Below are 18889 nucleotides of genomic sequence, written 5' to 3'. Positions count from 1 at the left end.
AGAAAAAAGCATAAACTGCCACCCAAAGTAGAATGCTGTTGGTGAGGTGAGGTCTACTGGGCAGCCCTCTGATGAAGCAGGATGTCGCGAATTGCCCATCTGGCAGCTTCGCGGTCACTGTCTCCCACGCCGAGCCACTTCTCGCATTTCTTTTGCCATCGGTCTTCTTCCTCGCGCTGTCTCCGGACAAATTCAGGACCGACATCGAATTCTTCCCCGACAAGCCACTCGTCCTTAACTTCGCTGACGCGGCCGGGTTCCTTGGAGTCGCCTTGGTTGTCGTCAAGATCGGGAATGTCCTTGAAAACGTCCTCGTCGTCGTCCAGAGCATTGAAGCCGTCCATAGGGTCGGGTATCTCGGACTTGGTGTTTGTCTGTGGACCGAGCTTGAGCCAGCACATATTCTGTGGGTCAAAGACCATGCCACCAACAACCTGCACGCCCTTCGTGTGGCTGATGTTCGTGATCAGAGCCGGCCGAGGTGTTGAAGAAGCTTCCTTATCTCGTACCACGTGCGGCGGCATCGATGTTGGCGACGGAGACGAGGCGGGTGGGTCGAACGCGTTCAAGACATTTTCGTTGCCTTCCCAACGGTAGGTGTCGGGGTTGTAGAACATGCCCTGAAGATCTACAGGGTTGTCAGTATATCGGTGTGCAATCCTTTGGGCTAGTGCACTTACGTTGCGGAGTCTTGTCCTTATTCATGTTGGAAATTAGATGAGGCTTCAATTGAGGAAGGTTCCTCTTCTTTTTCGACCGCACCGTCGCCTGTGGTAGTCCGGGATTGAAATTGTTCCTGGACGACAGCTGGGAAACGCGCGACGTGGTGAGAGGTGCCAGTGGGCCTGATGGAGCTCGTTGAGCAAGCGAGGTCTCCCGAGCAATTCGGCTAGCCTGGGTATCGCGGGCAAAATGGGGCGTGTAATCACCCTTCGCAGGGGAGCAAGGTGCCGGGGAGGGCGTGGTGGTCCGATCAGGAAGCACATTTTGGTAGAGCTTGTTGCGGAGCGGTGCCTTGACAGGTTGTCGGACAAATTTCGCCTCTGAATGAGCCGAAGTAGGCAAGTCGTCAAATCCATCCAACTCATGCCCGTCACCAAAGTTCCGGGTTCGGTTTGGCTTGGTAAGTGTACGGAACGACAAACCGTCGCGGGTGATGTGGTCCGAATGGCGGTTTGTTCTCTTCGGACTCGGCGACCGCATTGTTGACCTGGAAAATGCCCTCGAGGTCGGCCGCAAGTCCAGAGCGTTCTCGGAATCGTGGCGGCGGAAGCTGCGAGAAGTTTTTGCAGTCACGTGCTGCGACTGGGATTGTGAGGCCCCAGCAGGGAGAAAGGGGCGTCGTTGCTGGGCAGCGAAGCTTTCCATAGCGGGTCGAGATCTCTCAGTAGGAGTCTTGGGCCGCATTGAGGAAGGCGGACGACCATCTGTCCTAGACGGTGGCCGTTCAAATCGGGACATGGTCTTTGCCGGTGAGTGAGAGCTGCTCATTGCAGGCAGAGATCGCTTAAATCTTAGCAACTGCGTGCTGGTGGTCGTCGGCTCATTGCGCAGCGACGTCGTCGAGGTTCTAGCACCAAGCTCTCGCCTGCGCGGCGTCGAAGGGAGCAAAGAGCTCGATGGAGAAGGTGTTGTGGGAGTCGGCATGCTATGGATGCTCGTGACGGAAGACTGAGATTGGTGACCCATGCGAGACTGAGATCTTCTCGTACGAGCAAATATAGGACCACCACTCTCGGACACAGGCTCCAAGGCAGACTGAGTTCGCTCATGACGCTCATGACTAGGCCGAGGGAGCCGTGATGGAGTAGCCTTGTTGGTGAAGGTCAATGAGATCGCAGTCTTGGGCCTCTGAGGGCTCGGTGGGCGGTTTGCGTTGACACGAATATTGCGATGGAGAGTAAGCTTTCCCGAATTGAAGACGTCGCCATCACCCACGTCAAGACCATCAAACATGTCTTCAGGCTCTGGCTCGCGCGGTTGAGGAGTCTTGAGGTTTGGAGGCTCTTCTTCCACGGGACGCACGGGAGAGCGACTGAGTTTCCTACGGCTCAATCTCTCGCCAAAGTTGACGGGGCCGCTAGGAAGTACTAGGCCATCAAACGTCTCATCTTCGCTCTCCGCGGTGAATGAGCTCGATACGCTAGGGCTCATGGCAGAGACAGACGAGCTCCTATTCGAACGAGCGTCTCTTCGAGTACCTCCAAATCGGGTACCGAGGCTACCCTCACCCCAGTCCAGATCATCTGCCTGGTTCGACGGCGTCTTGGGAATGTCCTTTCTAGTAGAGAGCCTCAACTTGCCGTCCGAGGGCAATTCGAAGTCGTTCTCAAAATCATCGTCCAAAGGCTTGTCAATCTTCTGAGGGGTCGGTGGTGTAATAAGTGAAATGGGCTTAGGAGGGCGAGTCTTTGATACTTTGATAGTTTCCGATCCATCGCCAAAGAAATCATCGTCATCGTCGTTGTCACGGAACTTCTCCAAGTTGAGAGCCCCTGATAACGTGCTCGTCCTTGATTCCGTCGACTCTCTCCGGTCCAGCATTGAAACCGCCGGAGGAGTCTTCATAGCTTTAGTTGGACTGGTCTGATTCGAACCGCCGCTGACTTGTCGAAGAGCGTCGGGGAATCTGGAGCCGTCCTGAGGTTTGATGCGAAGGCCCTGAGCCGAGTCTGGTAGAACCAGATCATCCTCCCAGTCGTCCTGCATGATCTTCTTGATCTTTCGTCCACCAAGTCGTTTAATAGTACCGCCCATTAGAGCGGAAGAAGGTACATTTTTGGGTATCGGAATGCCGGCCTGTGTAGCAGCGGCGATGGCGTCGAGGGTCGACTTCTCGTCGTCGCCCGGGACATGCACGTGAGTCTCTTCGTCCAGAATAGATTCGAGGTCGGAACGGAGGGAAACATGTGAAGACGCAGAGTCGCGTCGTGTGGGAGGAAGGGTGGTAGCGGTAGAGGGGGTGCGGAATGTCAGATCGTCGGTGTCGATTTGGAAATCGTCATCGTCCCAGTCTTCGATGTCGGGTTCCGCCGCCGGCTGGCGTGGCTTGAGGCGTAAAGGTTCCATGTTTTCGGTAGGTTTCTTTGTTTAGGGGAGCGCAGAATTGAATTGGGTCCGAGAAGGCCGTGGTCGTATCGCAAAAGACTTCCCGACAGCGCTTTTCTGCTTGTCAATGTTGCAAGATCATATCGTCAACAATAACAGCAGCCCCGGCCCGGCATAACCTTGGAGGCAGAGATAGTGGTCGCAAGCGATGTTGTTTGACAGTATTTGGGCGTCGCGGGGGGGCGCAAAAAGTTTTGTCGTGGTGGTGGTAAGGCGTAGAAATGGCGGCGTGGAGTGTTTTGAGTCGAGTAAAGTATCGTCGTTTCCGGGAATGTCCGTAGTAGTGTGCGAAGTAGTGTGTCTGTCGGCTACTGGTAGGATGAATTGCAAGAGATGCAAACAGGTGCAGAGGCAGAGCAAGTGGAGGTGATCCAGGAAGGTTCGTCGTAAGGGGCGATTGATTGCGCAAGAGGAACAGGAACAGGGTCCAAAGATGTCGAGCGTGACGTTCGTCGAGGGTTGTGCTGGAATAGAATGAGATCAGGGCAGTCGTGAGTGTCGGGGGGGGAGAGACTGGATTTGCCCTTCTTGTTGGATGAGGTGTAGCAAAAATGGCTGGGAAGCTGGGGTTGATGGATCGGGCCTGGCAAACAAAGCGAGGTGGTAGGTCGGGTCGGGCAGATGGTGGGCTGGGTCCAGTACGAGTGGTGCGTGGGCAGCGTGGTGCAGCACAGCGCAACGTAGTGGGTGGTGTGGTGGACAGCTGGGTGGCTGGTATTGCGCGCAGGTGTGGGCAAACCCACTGAGCTACGTATCCCGTGTGAGGTGTTCCGCAGGCACGAGGGTGACAGAATTGGGGGTATCAGGGACCGGTGTGTGTGTTATACGATTCTCAACGTTTCCCCCTTTTCGCTCCGGGTCTCTCTTCTTTTCTTCTTTTTTCTTAAGCTTGATTGACAATCCACTATCGTCTTTCTTAGTCTCTCCGAGTACTGGGACAACAGAAGGGAGTAAATAATAAGGCCGGCAGGGACGGTAAGAGAGTGGAAGAGAGAGGGACGATCTAGACAAGCTGGGTCCGTTCTTTTTCTGCGGGACACTTGAGGTACTCCGTAGAGAGAGTCATGCTCGGGGTGGACAACAGACGGGGAAAGAACAGGTGGGAGACTTGAGAGGGTGCAGACCGGGGGTCCAGGGCTCTCCAGTGAATCATAAATTTTCCCAGGGTAAGCCACGTGATTAGCGGGGACATCAGATGGTGAATTGATTGGACGACGAGCACATGCATGCGGGGACGGTTGCACTTGCACGATTCTGACGCGTTGGAGGCGCGACAGCCCTTTCCACCCGTCGCCTTGTGCCTAAGGTACCTACCTCCCTGGAGGTGAGCTCAGCCAACGGCGACTGCAGCAACGAGAGGCTGGCAGTTTAGGGAGAAAATGGAGGCATCAGGCTATAACTAGTGCTGCCTTTTCTATCGATTTCCACCAAGGGCAAAAAAAGAAGTTATCGGGAGTCTATGGTTTACCAGAGCGAAGTAATATTGACCGTCGCTTTCTCTCTGGGCTCTCTCTTCCGGTTCATCCCACAGGCAATAGGTCCAAACACAAAGCCGTCGTCTCCGTAGCTTCCTGTTTATTTGTTGACAGCACCTGACCTCACCTTCCTTACGAAGTACAAGCACCAAAACAATTGCTGACTGCCTTGCCTTACTTTCCCGCTCTCCGTGCCCTCCCACGACCTCCGTACCTCCTTCCCGTCCCGAACTTACGTCTCAATACCAAGGCCAAAAGGCCAAGGCTGCCTGAGGCGTTACACAGTCCCCCCCTTTTGCTGCCTTGTCTGAGCGCCATAGTTGCCTAGCGCCTTCGACCCCAAGACCCGTCGAGAACCCTCACGGTTCAGATGAAGCAACACTCAATTCACTGTATTTAATCAACAAACTACCAACTCTGGTAATTCAGTCTCACTCTCACTCTCCCGGACTGCTCTGTCTCAACCTCCATCCAACCAGGAACCCCCCTCGAGCCAAAGTAGTTGCAATTTAGATTCCAGCCCTTGGAACCAAATAATTACGCACTGACTGAAAGTTTCCGACGACAGCCCGAACCAACTCTCGGGCCTTACACCGGGGTTGCAACTGCCACTTACATCGAACCTTCAGCTCATTCCTGTGGCACGCAAGGGGGGAAGCAACCGATTCTTTCGTCGAGTTTACGGAGTACATCGGTCGAGACACCTAGTCATGGCATCCGGCCACGTTCTCCGATTTCCCCGGTCAGACAGTGAAGGCGCTTTTGTCATCGTCCAGGCCACGCCAACCAGGTCAAAGGCACTAGATGTCAAGTTGGTGGGAACAGATGGCGTGAAGCCATATGCCGTTTCTCGTGAGTTTCCAAGTTCCAAGTTCCAAACGCTCGTCATCCCGCCTTCCTGGCCGACGATCACCGCGGCCCGGGAGAGTGGGGTCTTGGCCGGACGCCTGTTTCATGCACCGAACTCATCCACCTCATATTATACGTAAATTTTTGGAAAAAGCTAATGGTAGGGTTTCCCTGATAGTGCGTCACGATAAAGTCGCATTACTACGCGTCAAGAATAGTCCAGTGTCTGAGGAAGAATGGGTCGCTATTTTGACTGCCGTCTTGCAACAAGAACCGGCCGATGGCGTTGAGGCAATTGCCTCTGTGGAAAACGAGTCAGTTCTCACCCTGACCATTCGAAAAAAGGGGAATGAGTTTACGGTAAGTTTTTTCGTTCCAGCCTTTTTACCTTCCGGGTGGGTGGCCGGGCTGGGCTGACGGGCTGGTGAATCTAGCAACGGCTCGGCGCCATCGAATTGAGCCACAGCCCACGCGAGCTCATTGAGCTATTCGACTGGTGTGCGCTCTCGGCGCAGACAGCCAATGAGGCCAAGGAAGCTTTAGCTTCGACGACTGCGAAAGCAAGCAAGCTCGAAGACTCTGTGCGGGAGCTCAAAGCTCAACTCGACGAGCTAGTCGCGGCCAAGGAGGCTGACGAGTCGGAACTGCTCGAAAAGTTCCGCGACCTGCTCAACGAGAAGAAGGTCAAGATCCGCCAGCAGCAGAAGCTACTCGCGTCTGCATCCGTCGAGCCGGAGAGGCTAGCGCAGGTACAGCAGAGCTCCCAGGCCGCGGTAAGAGGCCATGCGGCCGCCAAGTCGAGGCCGGGCAAGAGGAAGACCGCTCCCGCGCCTGTTGAAGATGCTGATTCGTCAGAGGAAAGTGAGGGCAAAATGGATGTTGATGAAGTCAAGGAACAGGCTGCGGACCTGTCAGACCAGCAGCGCGACACAACTGAGGATGAGGACGAGACGGCGAGTGAAGATGACGACGAAGAGCCGGCAGCACCAGCGCCCAGTAAGCACACACGGTCTCAAGTATCACCACCGCCCAAGCCAAAGGCTGCTGCCGCGCCTACGAAAAAGGAGGCGCCTCCTGCAAAGAGAGATTTGCCTTTTGCAAGAAAGAAGGCAGCGCCAAAGGCACCGCCGCCACCAGACGGCAGCGAGACCGAGTCTGACGATGAGCTGTGAGGCGATGTTAGTGGTGGAAGCAAATAAAACACAATGCTTATTACACTAGACTTGTTGTGTGTTTTTCACGCGGCTGTACTCTGCAAGTGTTGGAAAGGAATCGCTAAAAAACTTTTGTCCGAACAACTTTCATAATTACTCATTACGACTAACACTACTAAAACGCCCTCTCTTGATCACAGCGAGCGGTGGAAAAGCCCCCAATGTCAGACTCATCGAGTATCATCAGGCTCAAATTTAGCCTTCCAAAATCCGCGGAAGTGCTTGGTCTTGCCAGCCTCAGAAATATCGCTCACCTCCTTGGGAGTAAGCTTGATAGCGGGGATATGGTTCAAGTAGCTCTGCAGTCTCTCCTCCTTGGAGGAAGTGGTGATGACAATCAGACCCTGGTCGATGCACCATCGAAGCCCGATGACAGAGTCGGCCACGCCGTACTTCTTGGATAAGTTGGCCCAGATAGTTCTGACGGGTGAATCGATATTCGAAGTGATGGGCGTCAGAGGAGCATAAACAGACACGGCAATCTCGTTCTTGCGGTGGAATTCCAGCAAATCGCCGTGCTGCAGATGGGGGTGGAACTCGATCTGGTTAATAGCAGGCGGGACCTTGGCCGTCTTCAAGATGGCCTCAATATGCGGCTGCAAAAAGTTGGAGAGTCCGATGCTCTTCGCGCGGCCGCTGGCCTGGATGGCCTCGAGATCCGCCCACTTTTGCTGCAGCTCCTCGTCCGAGTCTGCAAAAAAGGGCGCGTGGATGAGGTAGAGATCCACGTACTCGAGATCGAGCTTCTTCAGCGTGGTGGTGAAGGCTTCTTCGGTGTCCTGCTTCTTGGTCCCGCTGATTTTGGCGGTGACGTAGAGCTTCTCCCTTGGCACGCCGGCCTTTTTGATGGCTGCGCCAAACTCTTCCTCGTTTCCGTATACTGGGAAATTCTGTTAAAATGTGGTGATCTATGGATAGGGTGGGTGATCAATGAAAGCTGCACATACCTTCAGCGCCATCGAGATGATGGTACCCGGCCTTGATCGCCATGACGGTGTTGTCGACGATCTTCTCGTCAAAGCTGGCCCCGCCAGCTTTGTAGTTGGCAGTACCCAGGCCATATCCGAGCTACCGATACGTCAGTATGAGACGTCTTCTTGGAGTAAGCTGACGGCGATGCGACAGTTTTGTTATTAAGATTAAAATTGAGCTGGAATGACCCTGGGGCCTGGCGCTGGCATGCATTGCCGAGTGGGTGGATCTTCCCGCAGGAACGGAAGTCCTTTTTACTTGGAGATTTAGACTCACCATTGGGATCTTGTTACCATCGTTGAGGGTAAGCCATGGGATGTACTCCACCTGCTTGGGAGGAGTTCCCGAAGCATCGGGCGTGAAGGTGGACAGGATCGAGTTCATTGTGCGTTTTTGAAGATGTTGAGAAGCGATGAGGGGCGATATGGGACGAGGACGCAGCGTTGAGCAGAGTCTTGATGAGCGTCTCGTCAAGAACATACGGCAGTGTATGGAAGGGGATGATAAAAGATAGCTTCGAAGCAGGCGGGTAGTGATGGGCCGAGGCCAGGGGTTTGTATTTCTAATCCCACGGCCTTCTGCTGGTATCTTCAGATGGGAGGAGCTATGAAGTGAGGGGTGATGGTTGTGTAATCAGCACGATGGGATGAGACGAGGATGAGACACTCAAAAAGGCACTGGTGCTTTCAGCTCATCCATCGAGTTGTGTTTCGATGACATGCAGTAAGAGCAAACTTGCAGGAAAAACATGCTTCCCCCGCCTGCATCGGCCAACAACAGCCGAGACGTCCAATTGACATCACTCAAAGTCGTGCTTTTACCTACTGAGCTTCTTTCCCGGTGTGTCAAAGGGAGGCGTTTTTTCGGAACTTGCTGCTGCAGTGGGCTGGAACTGGAACTTCCTTCTCCTCACCCCACTTGTCCCAATCGGAGCTGTCTGCCAGGGCGTGCTGGATTCCCGGGACGGCGGCAGGGATTTTGGGGGCGGCTGCGTTCTCACTCGCAGTGCGGCGGTGACGCCAATGGTGACGACAGTGTCGAAGCTGTTGCGTGATGCACCTGGGCATGAGGTGCAGCGTCGGCCGGGACTCGGACCGTGAACTTAAGGTACCTTATCCTCAGGGTCTATGAGCCTGGGACCCCTTCGGATCTTGGAGCGGGGACCGAAGGAGATTTCGAAGTTTGAAGTTCGAGATTTTTAGATATTTGATATCTGGATGATTAATTGTCTCCGGGATCGGTGGTTGTTGCCATCGGCGACCGTCAATGTGGACGCCGAGGTTCTTTCTATCCAGGTGCGCATCTTTGGTTTAGTCAGCGTGGATTTTTTGGGGCATCGCCACTGAAGCTCCGAGAGTCCCTCATCGCCGACTCAGTGATGCTGACTTACACTACGGATCATCATTACCGAATGACCCCTCCACCACGTTTTCCCTAATCACTTCTCATGTACACTTGCATATGATACCCCCATTCTCTTCGTGTGAATAGATTTGTTGACTCTGTATTGCACCTCACACTGAAGTGAACCTCAAATCCGCATATATGCTCTCGAGACTGCTCTCCCGCCGAGCCGTCCCAAGAGCTATCATCACCCCCCCCGCCATCATGGCCGCCCAACTCTCCAACAGCGCCGGCGCAGGCGCAAAGCCAACAAAGACATCCTACCAAGGCCTCCCGATAGGCGAGCTCCCGAAGACATGGACTTATACCTCCTCCCTCCCGCCCGACGCAATCTTCCCGACGCCAGCCGACTCCCACAAGACCCCGCGCGACCAAATCGCCCCGCGCGGCGTCCGCAACGCAGCCTTCACCTGGGTCCGCCCCGAAACCACCGAGAACCCGGAGCTCCTCGCCGTGAGCCCGGCCGCGATGCGCGATATCGGCATCAAAAAAGGCGACGAGGAAACAGAGGACTTCAAGCAGACCGTTGCGGGGAACAGGTTACACGGCTGGGACGAGGAGAAGCTCGAGGGCGGGTACCCCTGGGCGCAGTGCTACGGCGGCTTCCAGTTCGGGCAATGGGCTGGCCAGCTGGGTGACGGGAGGGCTATCTCGCTGTTTGAGACGAAGAACCCCGAGACCAAGACCCGGTACGAGCTGCAGCTCAAGGGCGCGGGTATCACCCCTTACTCGCGGTTTGCAGACGGCAAGGCGGTGCTGAGGTCGAGTATCCGCGAGTTTGTCGTCTCCGAGGCCCTCCACGCCCTCGGTATCCCTAGCACGCGCGCGCTGTCTCTGACGCTGTTGCCCAACGTCAAGGTCAGGAGAGAGACGGTCGAGCCGGGTGCGATTGTGTTGCGCTTCGCGCAATCCTGGATTCGGTTGGGAAACTTTGATCTCCCCCGTGCCAGAGGAGACCGCGCCATGCTCCGTACTTTGGCAACCTACGTTGCCGAAGATGTCCTCGGTGGTTGGGAGAAGCTCCCCGCCCGCCTCGAGAACCCCGAGAAACCCGCCGACTCTTCCCTCCACGAGCCCGCGCGCGGCGTCCCGGCAACAGAAATCCAGGGCCCAGACGACGGAGCTGAGAACCGCTTCACCCGGCTCTTCCGCGAAGTCGCCCGCCGCAACGCCCTCACGGTCGCCAAATGGCAGGCCTACGGCTTCATGAACGGCGTGCTGAACACGGACAACACCTCCATCGCGGGCCTGAGCATCGACTTCGGCCCCTTTGCGTTCATGGACAACTTTGACCCGGCCTACACGCCCAACCACGACGATCACCTCCTGCGGTACAGCTACCGCAACCAGCCGACCATTATCTGGTGGAACCTGGTTCGTCTCGGCGAAGCTCTGGGTGAGCTCATCGGCGCAGGAGCCGGCGTGGATGAGGATAAGTTCGTCAAGGATGGCGTCGAGGAGAGCGAGTCCGAGGTCCTTGTCGGACGGGCTGAGAAGCTTATCATGCAGGTTGGTGAGGAGTACAAGGCGCTTTTCATGGCTGAGTACAAGCGCCTCATGACGCTGCGCGTTGGTCTCAAGAACTTCAAGGAGAGCGACTTTGATGAACTGTTCAGTGGGCTGCTGGATACAATGGAGACCCACGAGCTAGACTTCAACCACTTCTTCCGACGCCTCAGCTCCGTCAAGCTATCGGATATTGCTACCGAGGACGCCCGCCGCGAGACGGCTGCGCGGTTCTTCCACGCCGAAGGCGCGACGGCCGGCACCGAGGCCAAGGGCAGGTCTGATGTCGGGAACTGGCTGGACAAGTGGCGCGCCCGCGTCATCGAAGACTGGGGCGAAGACGGCCAGGATGCCGAGCGGGAGAAGGCTATGAAGGCTGTGAACCCCAACTTTGTGCCACGTGGTTGGGTGCTTGACGAGATTATCAAGCGGGTTGAGAAGGATGGCGAAAGGGATGTGTTGAGGAGGGTCATGCAGATGGCGTTACATCCCTTTGAGGAGAGCTGGGATGGTCAGGAGTACAAGGGTGATAAGGCAGAGGAGGAGCGGTGGGTTGGAGATGTGCCCAAGTTGAAGAGGGCAATCCAATGCAGCTGTAGCTCATAGATATATATATTCCTACTCATGACCTGTAATTGCTTCCGCTGGAACCAACTGGAACCAAAGATTGGTATTGAGACGCTGTTTTCAAATCGCTGATGATTGCCATCCATGTTGAAAGTCCAATCCGACGTTTTGCCAGTGTCCCCTTCGTTTTCAGGTTTACTACAATATCCCCTTCCTACTACGTACCACGCTTCTCAAAGCGTATTGCTAGAGGAATATATAGAAAGCAGAGAGTATGGAGAACAGACATGGGAATAGTAATAATGATAGAAATGAAAATTAAAACGGGAGCTTCTCCAAACGTATCATGACAGAAACTTAGAGAGAATGAAGAGTGTCAAGGGAATAAGGTAGGAATAGAGATAGTGAGAAGTATAATAATGGGAATAGGAACTAAGGGTACAAGAGTAGCAAATCATCTTATCACCCGCTTACATAGGTAGCTATGCGATTCGAGCTGAAAACACGTAAACAACAATCGATTCGGTGGCTTCACGCTGACAACATCATTGATTTGAACGCCAGTCTGGTTTCGGGACGACTAGCAGCAACATGGACAACGGCATCACGAGACACAATAGATATGAAGGTATTTACTTTCTTCAGCTACCCGCCACTCTCTACCCGCGCGTGCTATTATATACAAGCAATGCATCCATCCCAAACAAAGGAACTCTCTTTTCTTCTTCATCTTCGTCCTCCTCCCTCTACGGTCGTAGTCGTACAGTCTGTTCCTCATGCTCCGTACGCAATCTGGCCCATTGGCCTGTCCTCCTCCATGCCTGGTGCCATGAAGTTGGTCTTGGGGCTGCCACTGGCCTTGGCTGCAGAGCAGCGAGCCATTGTCGGTGAACTGGATGTGCGTGTTAGATATTTCTACCAATACTGCCAAGGGCGTCTTCTGAGCTGCATACCTTCTTGAGATGACGTCTGTGAAATAGAAGTTTTCGATAACCTTCTTCAAAGGTGTACCGCTGGCCTTGGTGCCCTTGTTCTGGTCAACAAGTTGAACCTTGCTTAATTGCTGCAGAGCGACGGGCTCAACCACATCGTAGGCCGCCAGGGCCGGGCTGATCTCGGCCATTCTGTCACGAAGCTGGGCAACGTCGTTGTAAGGCAGAGGAGCGCCGAGGAACTCGCTGATGGCACGGGCGATCTTCCAGTCGGTACGGGAGGCACCAGGCAGGGAGGTGGCGGCACGGGTCATCTGGACACGGCCCTCGGTGTTGATGTAGGTACCGGCCTTCTCGGTGTAGGCGGCACCGGGGAGAACAACGTCGGCAATCTGGGCACCGCGGTCACCGTGGTGACCCTGGTAGACGACGAAAGCGTTCTTGGGGATGTCCTTCTCGGAGATCTCGTCGGCACCAAGGAGCCAGACGAACTTGGGGGCGGTCTCGGCAACCTCGGTGGAGGGGGTGGTGAAGCCGACCTCAAAGGCACCGGCGCGGGAAGCGGCTCTCTGGAGAACGTTGTAGCCGTTCCACTCGGGGGTGATAAAGTTGGCGGCGTTCTTGTCGACGAAGGCACCAATGGTCTCGTAGAAGGCCTTGGCGTCAACGTGGTCAGTAACACCAGAGCCAACGACGATCATGGGGCGCTTGGCAGCCTGGAGCTTCTTGCCGAAGGGTCCGGCAAGAGCCTGCTTCAGGGCGGCGTGGTCGAGACCAAGGTGCTCAAACTCGAAAGTTGAGTCCCAGGACTCGCCGACGACACCGATCTCGAGGTCAGAACGAAGCCATTGCTTGCGGATACGAGCGTTGAGGACAGCGGCCTCGTGGCGGGGGTTGCTGCCGACGATGAGGATGGCATCAGCCTCTTCGATACCGTAGATTCTGGAGTTGAACAAGTAGTTGGAGCGAACGTCGACGCCGTGGGCGACCGGCTTGCTTCCGTTGGGCATGTCGAGGGCCAAGTTCTCGGAGCCGAGCTTGTTGGCCAGATCCTTCATGGCAACCAGGGACTCGACCTCGGTCAGCTCACCGGCGATGACCTTGAATTCGTTGCCCTTGGGCTGCATGTGGTGGTAGGCGTTGGCAACCTCCATGAGGGCCTGCTCCCAGTCGGCGGGCTCAAACTTGCCCTCACGGCGGATCAAAGGCATGGTCAATCTCTGGGTCTTCAATCCGTCGCAGGCGAAGCGAGTCTTGTCGTTAATCCACTCTTCGTTAACGTCGTCATTGAGTCGGGGAAGGATACGCATGACCTCGAGGCCACGGGAGTCGACGCGGATGTTGGATCCCAAGCCATCGAGGACATCGATGGACTCGGAGTGCTTCAGCTCCCAAGGTCTCGCGCGGAAAGCGTAAGGCTTCGAGGTGAGGGCACCAACGGGGCACAGGTCGATAACGTTGCCGGAAAGTTCGGAGTCGAGGTTCTTCTCAAGGTAGGTACCGATCTGGATGTCGTTGCCACGGCCGAAAGAGCCCATCTCGGGGGCACCGGCAATATCGTTGGAGAAACGCACACATCTCGTGCAGTGGATACATCTGTTCATGGAAGTCTTGATGAGAGGGCCGATGTTCTTGTCTTCGACGGCACGTTTGCCGCCAATCTCGTGGAAGCGGCCACGGTCGCCACCGTATCGCATCGACTGGTCCTGGAGATCGCACTCACCACCCTGGTCGCAGATAGGGCAGTCCAAAGGATGGTTGGCGAGGAGGAACTCCATGACACCCTCGCGGGCCTTGTGTGTGATAGGAGAGTTGGTCTTGACGACCATACCGGGCTGGACGGGCCATGCGCAGGAGGCTACGGGCTTTGGTGCACGCTCGACTTCGACCAAGCACATACGGCAGTTACCGGCAATCGCAAGCTTCCTGTTGTATTTGTCAGTCGGGGGTCATTCCTCGTAGCGGTCATCGAATCGATCGAAAAGGGCGTCGTACTCATGGTAACAATATCTGTTCAAGAGTTAGTTAATGCCATACAGTTTGTTTATCGACGGCTGAACCAACCTGGGAATTGTGACGCCTGCCTTTTCGCAAGCTTGAATCAGGGCGGAGCCGGCTAGAAGATCGTGAGTAGGAATCCTCGGATGCGGTCACATTGCAGCTCACCTTCGACCGAAACCTTCTTTCCGTCTATAGATCTTGTCAGTAACCCAGAAACCAATTGAGCCCCTCACAAGGGCGGGTTCGTCCTTACCAACAGTCAGTTCGACTTCGACATTCCTGCGAGCTGTTGTAGCAAAAGTTCGCGAGGCATTGGCGGCCTGCTTGCCAGTCCGCCAAGCCGAACGTGCTAATGAATGCCGCAGCATCGTGTCGCCTTGACGGATTGAGAGTCTGACGAAACGGGGGAGGGCGTTTGGGTGAGAGGCGGATTGATATTCAATCGTTGACGTCGGGAGGGAACTGCTCTTCTGTCCCGGACCATGGGGATTTGGTGGCGCTAGTGCGTAAATCGCGATTAATTTACATCAACCGTGATTGGTCGACCATCCCGGGAGCTTACTTGTCGCCTGAGGCAGCAAGAAACTCCGCTGAGCACCATTTAGTCTGCGGAAAATTTCGTCGCAGAGCGTTTGTTTCTCCTTTTCCTCTTCACTTTAAATTGTATGGACACTTATCGTAGGTGAGCTTGAGCTTCGCAAGAATGCTTAATCGAGCCTTCCTCTATCTAGTGTACCTAGATGAAGCTTTTTGACGCCGTTTATGGAAGCATGGGAGATTTCTTCAATGACCGCTGCCTCTTACCGCCGGTCGTTACATATCATGGTGACGACGAGACTTAGATGTAGATAGTACGTGCGTTTTTACTGATATCTCGTGATGTGTATGTACACTGCTTATGTACACGAAACGCCTGCCGGACTCATCGCCTTCATACGCCGGAAGCTTCCCAATGGCGGCGATTTTACCGGTTGGACATCCTCATGTCTGTGGTGGTCTAGCGCCTGCTACCCCGAGTTCTTCTTGTCTTCTTCAGACACTCCCACTGGTTGCGACTTAAGTTACCTTTCGTCGCTTCTAGCTTCGAGCAGGCTCATCTCCCTGTCCCTTATTGTCAGGCGATGCCTTGAGTGCATCGTTCAACATCTCCTGATACGCTTCTTTGAGCTCTTGGGCGTGGCCAGCGTATCCGTTCAGTTGACCCACGGCCTGGCCAGCATTGTAGAGTGACCATTGAAGTGCCGACGGTCTTGGAGGCATCACCTGTTGCGGCGCCTCGGGAGGCTTGTATGTAGACAGGTGCCGGTCGCTGTAATCGGCGCCGGGCGGTATCGGGGCGTGGACTGATTCCATGATGAGTGCTTCCTCGCCCTGCATGAGACCCGCGGGCGTCTCAATGAAGCCCTTTTCCGCTTCCTCTTGTTTCGCCACGTTCAAGATGCGCCTGTGCTCTCGCTCATAGACAAAGACAAGGTTCTGCTCGACGGCGGCTGTGTGTTTTTCGAGGTTCTCTTGGCCGAGCTTGATGCGCTCAATCTCGGTACCTGGAGCATCGAAGGGATCGAAGAAGCTCTCTTCTAAGGGAACGAACATCGCTAGGGCCGGCACGGCTTGTGGGATGTCCTCCTCCTCCTCTTCGGTATAATCGCCAGCGGCCCCTGCCTTCCCAGGTCTCGTCGACTGATCACTTGTTGTCTCTCGCATCTTGCCGATGAATCCTCCGCCGTTATAGAATCCTGAGTATCCAGCTTGGCGTTGACTGCATTCCAGGTTGAGTTCGCAGTGTTGTGACCTGATCGCCGAATTGAGTAAAATGATGAGGTAGGTGGAGGACGAAAGATTGAGGTTGAGCTTCTTGGGAAGGTGGGAATAAGACTGTAAAGGTAAGTTGAGGTCCCACGCCTGTGATCGCAGTTTCAAGGTGGCTCCAAACTTACACCCCGGTCCTGATGCCTCAGCAATTGACTGGAATCTCAATCGTCACGCACAACAAGATATAATCAAGTTTCGCTGCAGAGACTCTCTGTTCGCGTTGCTTCTTTCTCGCTTTTTTTTTTTTTTTTTTTTTTTTGGCAAGGTAGGATGTTGAAGTTTCTCAAATCCACCGGCGCACTCAGTAAATGGTTCTACTCAAGTCTAAGGTCAGTGCGGTGAGGTATGAGAGTGCAACGCTAAGTTTTTGTATTTACAACTATTTGGTATAGGATATCACATTTGTATGATCAAGCCGGTCCTAGCTCTGGACATCCCTTGAACGGATTGTTCAGTACAATCGGTTCCGGCCTCGTTAGCCTGAAGACTCGGCCAACTGCTGCATTCGGCTCAGGATGTGCGGTTGCTTTCTCATGTGACGGCTTTCTTTGAGATATCATTTGGGGGTTATCCTGGTTTGACTGTCCATCTTCAAGGGATAGTTCTTTATCGTCGCCGTCCAGACTGTTCCCTTAGTAAGGCCAGTCCCCATGTTCAAATCAAAGGGGTGCCAAAATTCGGCCCGTCATGAGAGCATATGCCGATACTCCCAGACTGACTTGGAAGCGTCATTACTTTCGAAGAAGCCCCGAAGCTTGGGGAGCGAAGGGCAGAGAAGACGCTCAACAGACTGATGTCGCTACAATCAGCGAACAGCAGTGTTGTTGATCGAGCCAATGCTGTCTCGGTGGTCCTGAAAGCTTCGCCCTCTCTTACCGCCTGCGAGAGAGTTGTCATCTGGCTGGTAAGACGTTCCTCACGTACTCCCGCATCAACTTCGCCCCTGCCCGAACCAAGTCTTCCAGTCGCCGATCCTTCCGCTTGCGCATCCACAGTAGGATGAAGGCTAGCAGCACCATATCGATAGCTAGATGTTTCATGACAATCCATGTAAACCATCGTAGCCAGGCTGGGAAGCTTCTTGACTTTTTGGACTTCCACTCTCTTCCTGTTGCTATTTGCTCCCGTAATGCTGCGACCTCGGCGGACAGCTTCTCAAGCGCGCGCTCCACACTCCGAGACCAGTTGCTACTCGGCACAAGCGCGTCCCCTTCATCGGCATCGTCGTAGCCTATCCTTCCGTCCGAATGTCTTTCTGCGGCATCGTCCTCGCTCATGGGGCTGAGAACCTTCAGGGGGCCTTCGGATCCGGTCAGGGGTGGCTGGAACTGCCGTAATTCGCCGGTGTAACCTGTGCCTTTCGGTGAAGAGTCGGTCGAGCTGGGGCTGTTGTTCTTGATCTGATTCCATACGAACTCGAGTTCCGAGACAAGTTCCTTTGCGTCTCTGTGGTGACGAGTCAGTGGGCTGCGATGCGCAAAAGGCGGTTCCAGTGACAGTAGGGTGGGCATATAGGCTTACGGTGTTGTCGCATATTTGTGCATCGTCTCGATCAGCGCCTCGATATATCTTCTCTTCGCTTCCGTCCGACTCAGACCTTTCTGGAGGTTCCACGCATCCCACTTGTCTTTCTCGCGTTGAAGCTCGTCGGCTGGCATGCCGGAAGCCGAGGTCGGCCGCTCCATGACGCCATCGACATCCCCCTCCATCGCTTGCTTGTAAAGGCCATAGAGTCGCAGTCTGTCGGACGGCGGGGGCCGCGATGCCCCCGTTTTGGGGATTTTCTTGACGGTATTTAAGGCATGGACGAACACGCGATCTATAGACAGAAGGCATAATCGCATAATTAGCCGGGCTATTGCTCTCTCCACAACGGAGGCATAGTAAGGTTTTGCTTGCACTCACCCACGGAGTCAGCCATCTAGAAGGCTGTTTCTCAAAGGCGACCGAACCGATGTGATTAGTTGCAAAGGGAGGGAAGACGCGTTCGTTTATGGGGGTATATCCGAGGTGTTCTGGCGTCGGGGTTGGGTTCGGCTCAACAACACCAGGCGAAGACAGCAACTCAGATAACCTAGTTCCGCAAATCACCTGGATGTGCCGGTAGAGCGAGGTACCTTGGCAGCCGGAACTAAAACGGAACGGGGAAACAACAGGTGCTGGGAAAAGGAGAGAGTTAGAGATCCAGCACGCTGACATGCATTATGTGAGAGCTTCGCCATGGGACTCTTTCCCTTCGTCGTCCAAAGAGAAAGAAGGGATCTGGTGGGCAGCAAGAAAGTAGCGGCGGCGATGGCGGGTGCTGGCAATGATGCAAAGGTATTTCGGTACCGGCAATCAGCTGTCTCTAAATTGGGCCCTTGGGAAGGGCACTGGGGGGGTTCGCGCCGATGTTAGCAGCATCGGAAGGTGTGGGCGATTTCCGGTAAATTGTGTTTGCCTCGGCCGCCGGTCACGCAACGCAACGCAACGCAGACGCAGCGAAGCCCGCGCAACGGCAACGCACCCGCGCAATCAACTGCGACCCCAACCCAGCACCACCTGGGGGAGTTTAGAGTGGACGTGGGACCTGGGCGCGCGGGCCTGACGCGGGCTTGTCAGGGGTTGTGCTTCTCCGAGATCCCGACTAGCAATTTACTCCCATCATCCCCGCGTCTTGTCTCCCTTGTGCGTGTGATTGAAGCTAGGTACCGGTAGTCTGCGGCATCTGCTTGTCGGCCGAGAGAGACATATAGGCACGTGAAATGCGGGCAGCCCTGGATGTGCGGGATGTTCCATTGTCTTTTGTTTTGTTTTCGTCCTCAATTTAGAGTTCCGTCAATTGAGATTTCAGTATAAGTTCTGAGCTGATATTGAGCCGAGGCCTTGGGTCCCAGCATAGCGTCTAGGGAGGTCCATCGTAGTTCGGCATTTGGGCAGCTAACTGGCTGTTTACTCATCTCGGCTTCTAGGTTGAGCACCCACACGATTTGTGTGGTTAACACTTTAGCGAACGTCCGAGTCGGAGTGCACCCTGTTCATCTGGTATTCTGGTGTGCTCTATCCACCG

At 54.8% G+C, this 18889-nt stretch overlaps 7 protein-coding genes across 7 annotated transcripts; 2 read left to right on the top strand and 5 right to left on the bottom strand.

Moving 5' to 3' along the window:
- Nucleotides 1–53: 53 nt before the first annotated feature.
- Nucleotides 54–3069, bottom strand: BDP81DRAFT_313745 (cytokinesis regulator; the record flags this gene model as incomplete). Its single annotated transcript, XM_060583924.1, has 2 exons — nucleotides 54–628; nucleotides 681–3069. The coding sequence occupies 2 exons, from the start codon at nucleotides 3067–3069 to the stop codon at nucleotides 54–56; spliced, it is 2964 nt and encodes a 987-aa protein (XP_060448429.1).
- A 2224-nt stretch (nucleotides 3070–5293) lies between these two features.
- On the top strand, nucleotides 5294–6604 carry BDP81DRAFT_391876 (uncharacterized protein; the record flags this gene model as incomplete). Its single annotated transcript, XM_060587606.1, has 3 exons — nucleotides 5294–5435; nucleotides 5611–5792; nucleotides 5867–6604. 3 exons carry the CDS (start codon nucleotides 5294–5296, stop codon nucleotides 6602–6604), a joined length of 1062 nt encoding a protein of 353 aa, XP_060448428.1.
- Nucleotides 6605–6816: 212 nt separating this feature from the next.
- On the bottom strand, nucleotides 6817–8002 carry BDP81DRAFT_312989 (aldo/keto reductase; the record flags this gene model as incomplete). The annotated part of the gene is made up of 3 exons (XM_060583856.1): nucleotides 6817–7526; nucleotides 7594–7714; nucleotides 7895–8002. The coding sequence occupies 3 exons, from the start codon at nucleotides 8000–8002 to the stop codon at nucleotides 6817–6819; spliced, it is 939 nt and encodes a 312-aa protein (XP_060448427.1).
- Nucleotides 8003–8814: 812 nt separating this feature from the next.
- Nucleotides 8815–11288, top strand: BDP81DRAFT_421896 (uncharacterized protein). Its single transcript, XM_060589944.1, has one exon. The coding sequence runs from the start codon at nucleotides 9164–9166 to the stop codon at nucleotides 11132–11134; it is 1971 nt and encodes a 656-aa protein (XP_060448426.1). The 5' UTR covers nucleotides 8815–9163; the 3' UTR covers nucleotides 11135–11288.
- Nucleotides 11289–11717: 429 nt separating this feature from the next.
- On the bottom strand, nucleotides 11718–14515 carry BDP81DRAFT_369773 (uncharacterized protein). Its single transcript, XM_060586595.1, has 6 exons — nucleotides 14282–14515; nucleotides 14194–14217; nucleotides 14092–14143; nucleotides 14023–14037; nucleotides 12049–13953; nucleotides 11718–11987 (listed from the first exon to the last, which is right to left on the bottom strand). Exons 1-6 carry the CDS (start codon nucleotides 14394–14396, stop codon nucleotides 11870–11872), a joined length of 2229 nt encoding a protein of 742 aa, XP_060448425.1. The 5' UTR covers nucleotides 14397–14515; the 3' UTR covers nucleotides 11718–11869.
- Nucleotides 14516–14698: 183 nt separating this feature from the next.
- Nucleotides 14699–16047, bottom strand: BDP81DRAFT_421894 (uncharacterized protein). The gene is made up of 2 exons (XM_060589943.1): nucleotides 15966–16047; nucleotides 14699–15903 (listed from the first exon to the last, which is right to left on the bottom strand). The coding sequence occupies exon 2, from the start codon at nucleotides 15730–15732 to the stop codon at nucleotides 15106–15108; it is 627 nt and encodes a 208-aa protein (XP_060448424.1). The 5' UTR covers nucleotides 15733–15903; nucleotides 15966–16047; the 3' UTR covers nucleotides 14699–15105.
- A 686-nt stretch (nucleotides 16048–16733) lies between these two features.
- On the bottom strand, nucleotides 16734–17761 carry BDP81DRAFT_459169 (acyl CoA binding protein-domain-containing protein; the record flags this gene model as incomplete). The annotated part of the gene is made up of 3 exons (XM_060593512.1): nucleotides 16734–17286; nucleotides 17362–17659; nucleotides 17746–17761. The coding sequence occupies 3 exons, from the start codon at nucleotides 17759–17761 to the stop codon at nucleotides 16734–16736; spliced, it is 867 nt and encodes a 288-aa protein (XP_060448423.1).
- Between the last annotated feature and the right edge of the window lie 1128 nt (nucleotides 17762–18889).

This window comes from Colletotrichum phormii, assembly GCF_030913505.1.
Source record: "Colletotrichum phormii strain CBS 102054 chromosome Unknown BDP81scaffold_5, whole genome shotgun sequence".
Taxonomy (NCBI): domain Eukaryota; kingdom Fungi; phylum Ascomycota; class Sordariomycetes; order Glomerellales; family Glomerellaceae; genus Colletotrichum; species Colletotrichum phormii.
Note: the sequence above shows the minus strand (reverse complement) of the source record. Positions and strands in the feature narration are given on the sequence as shown.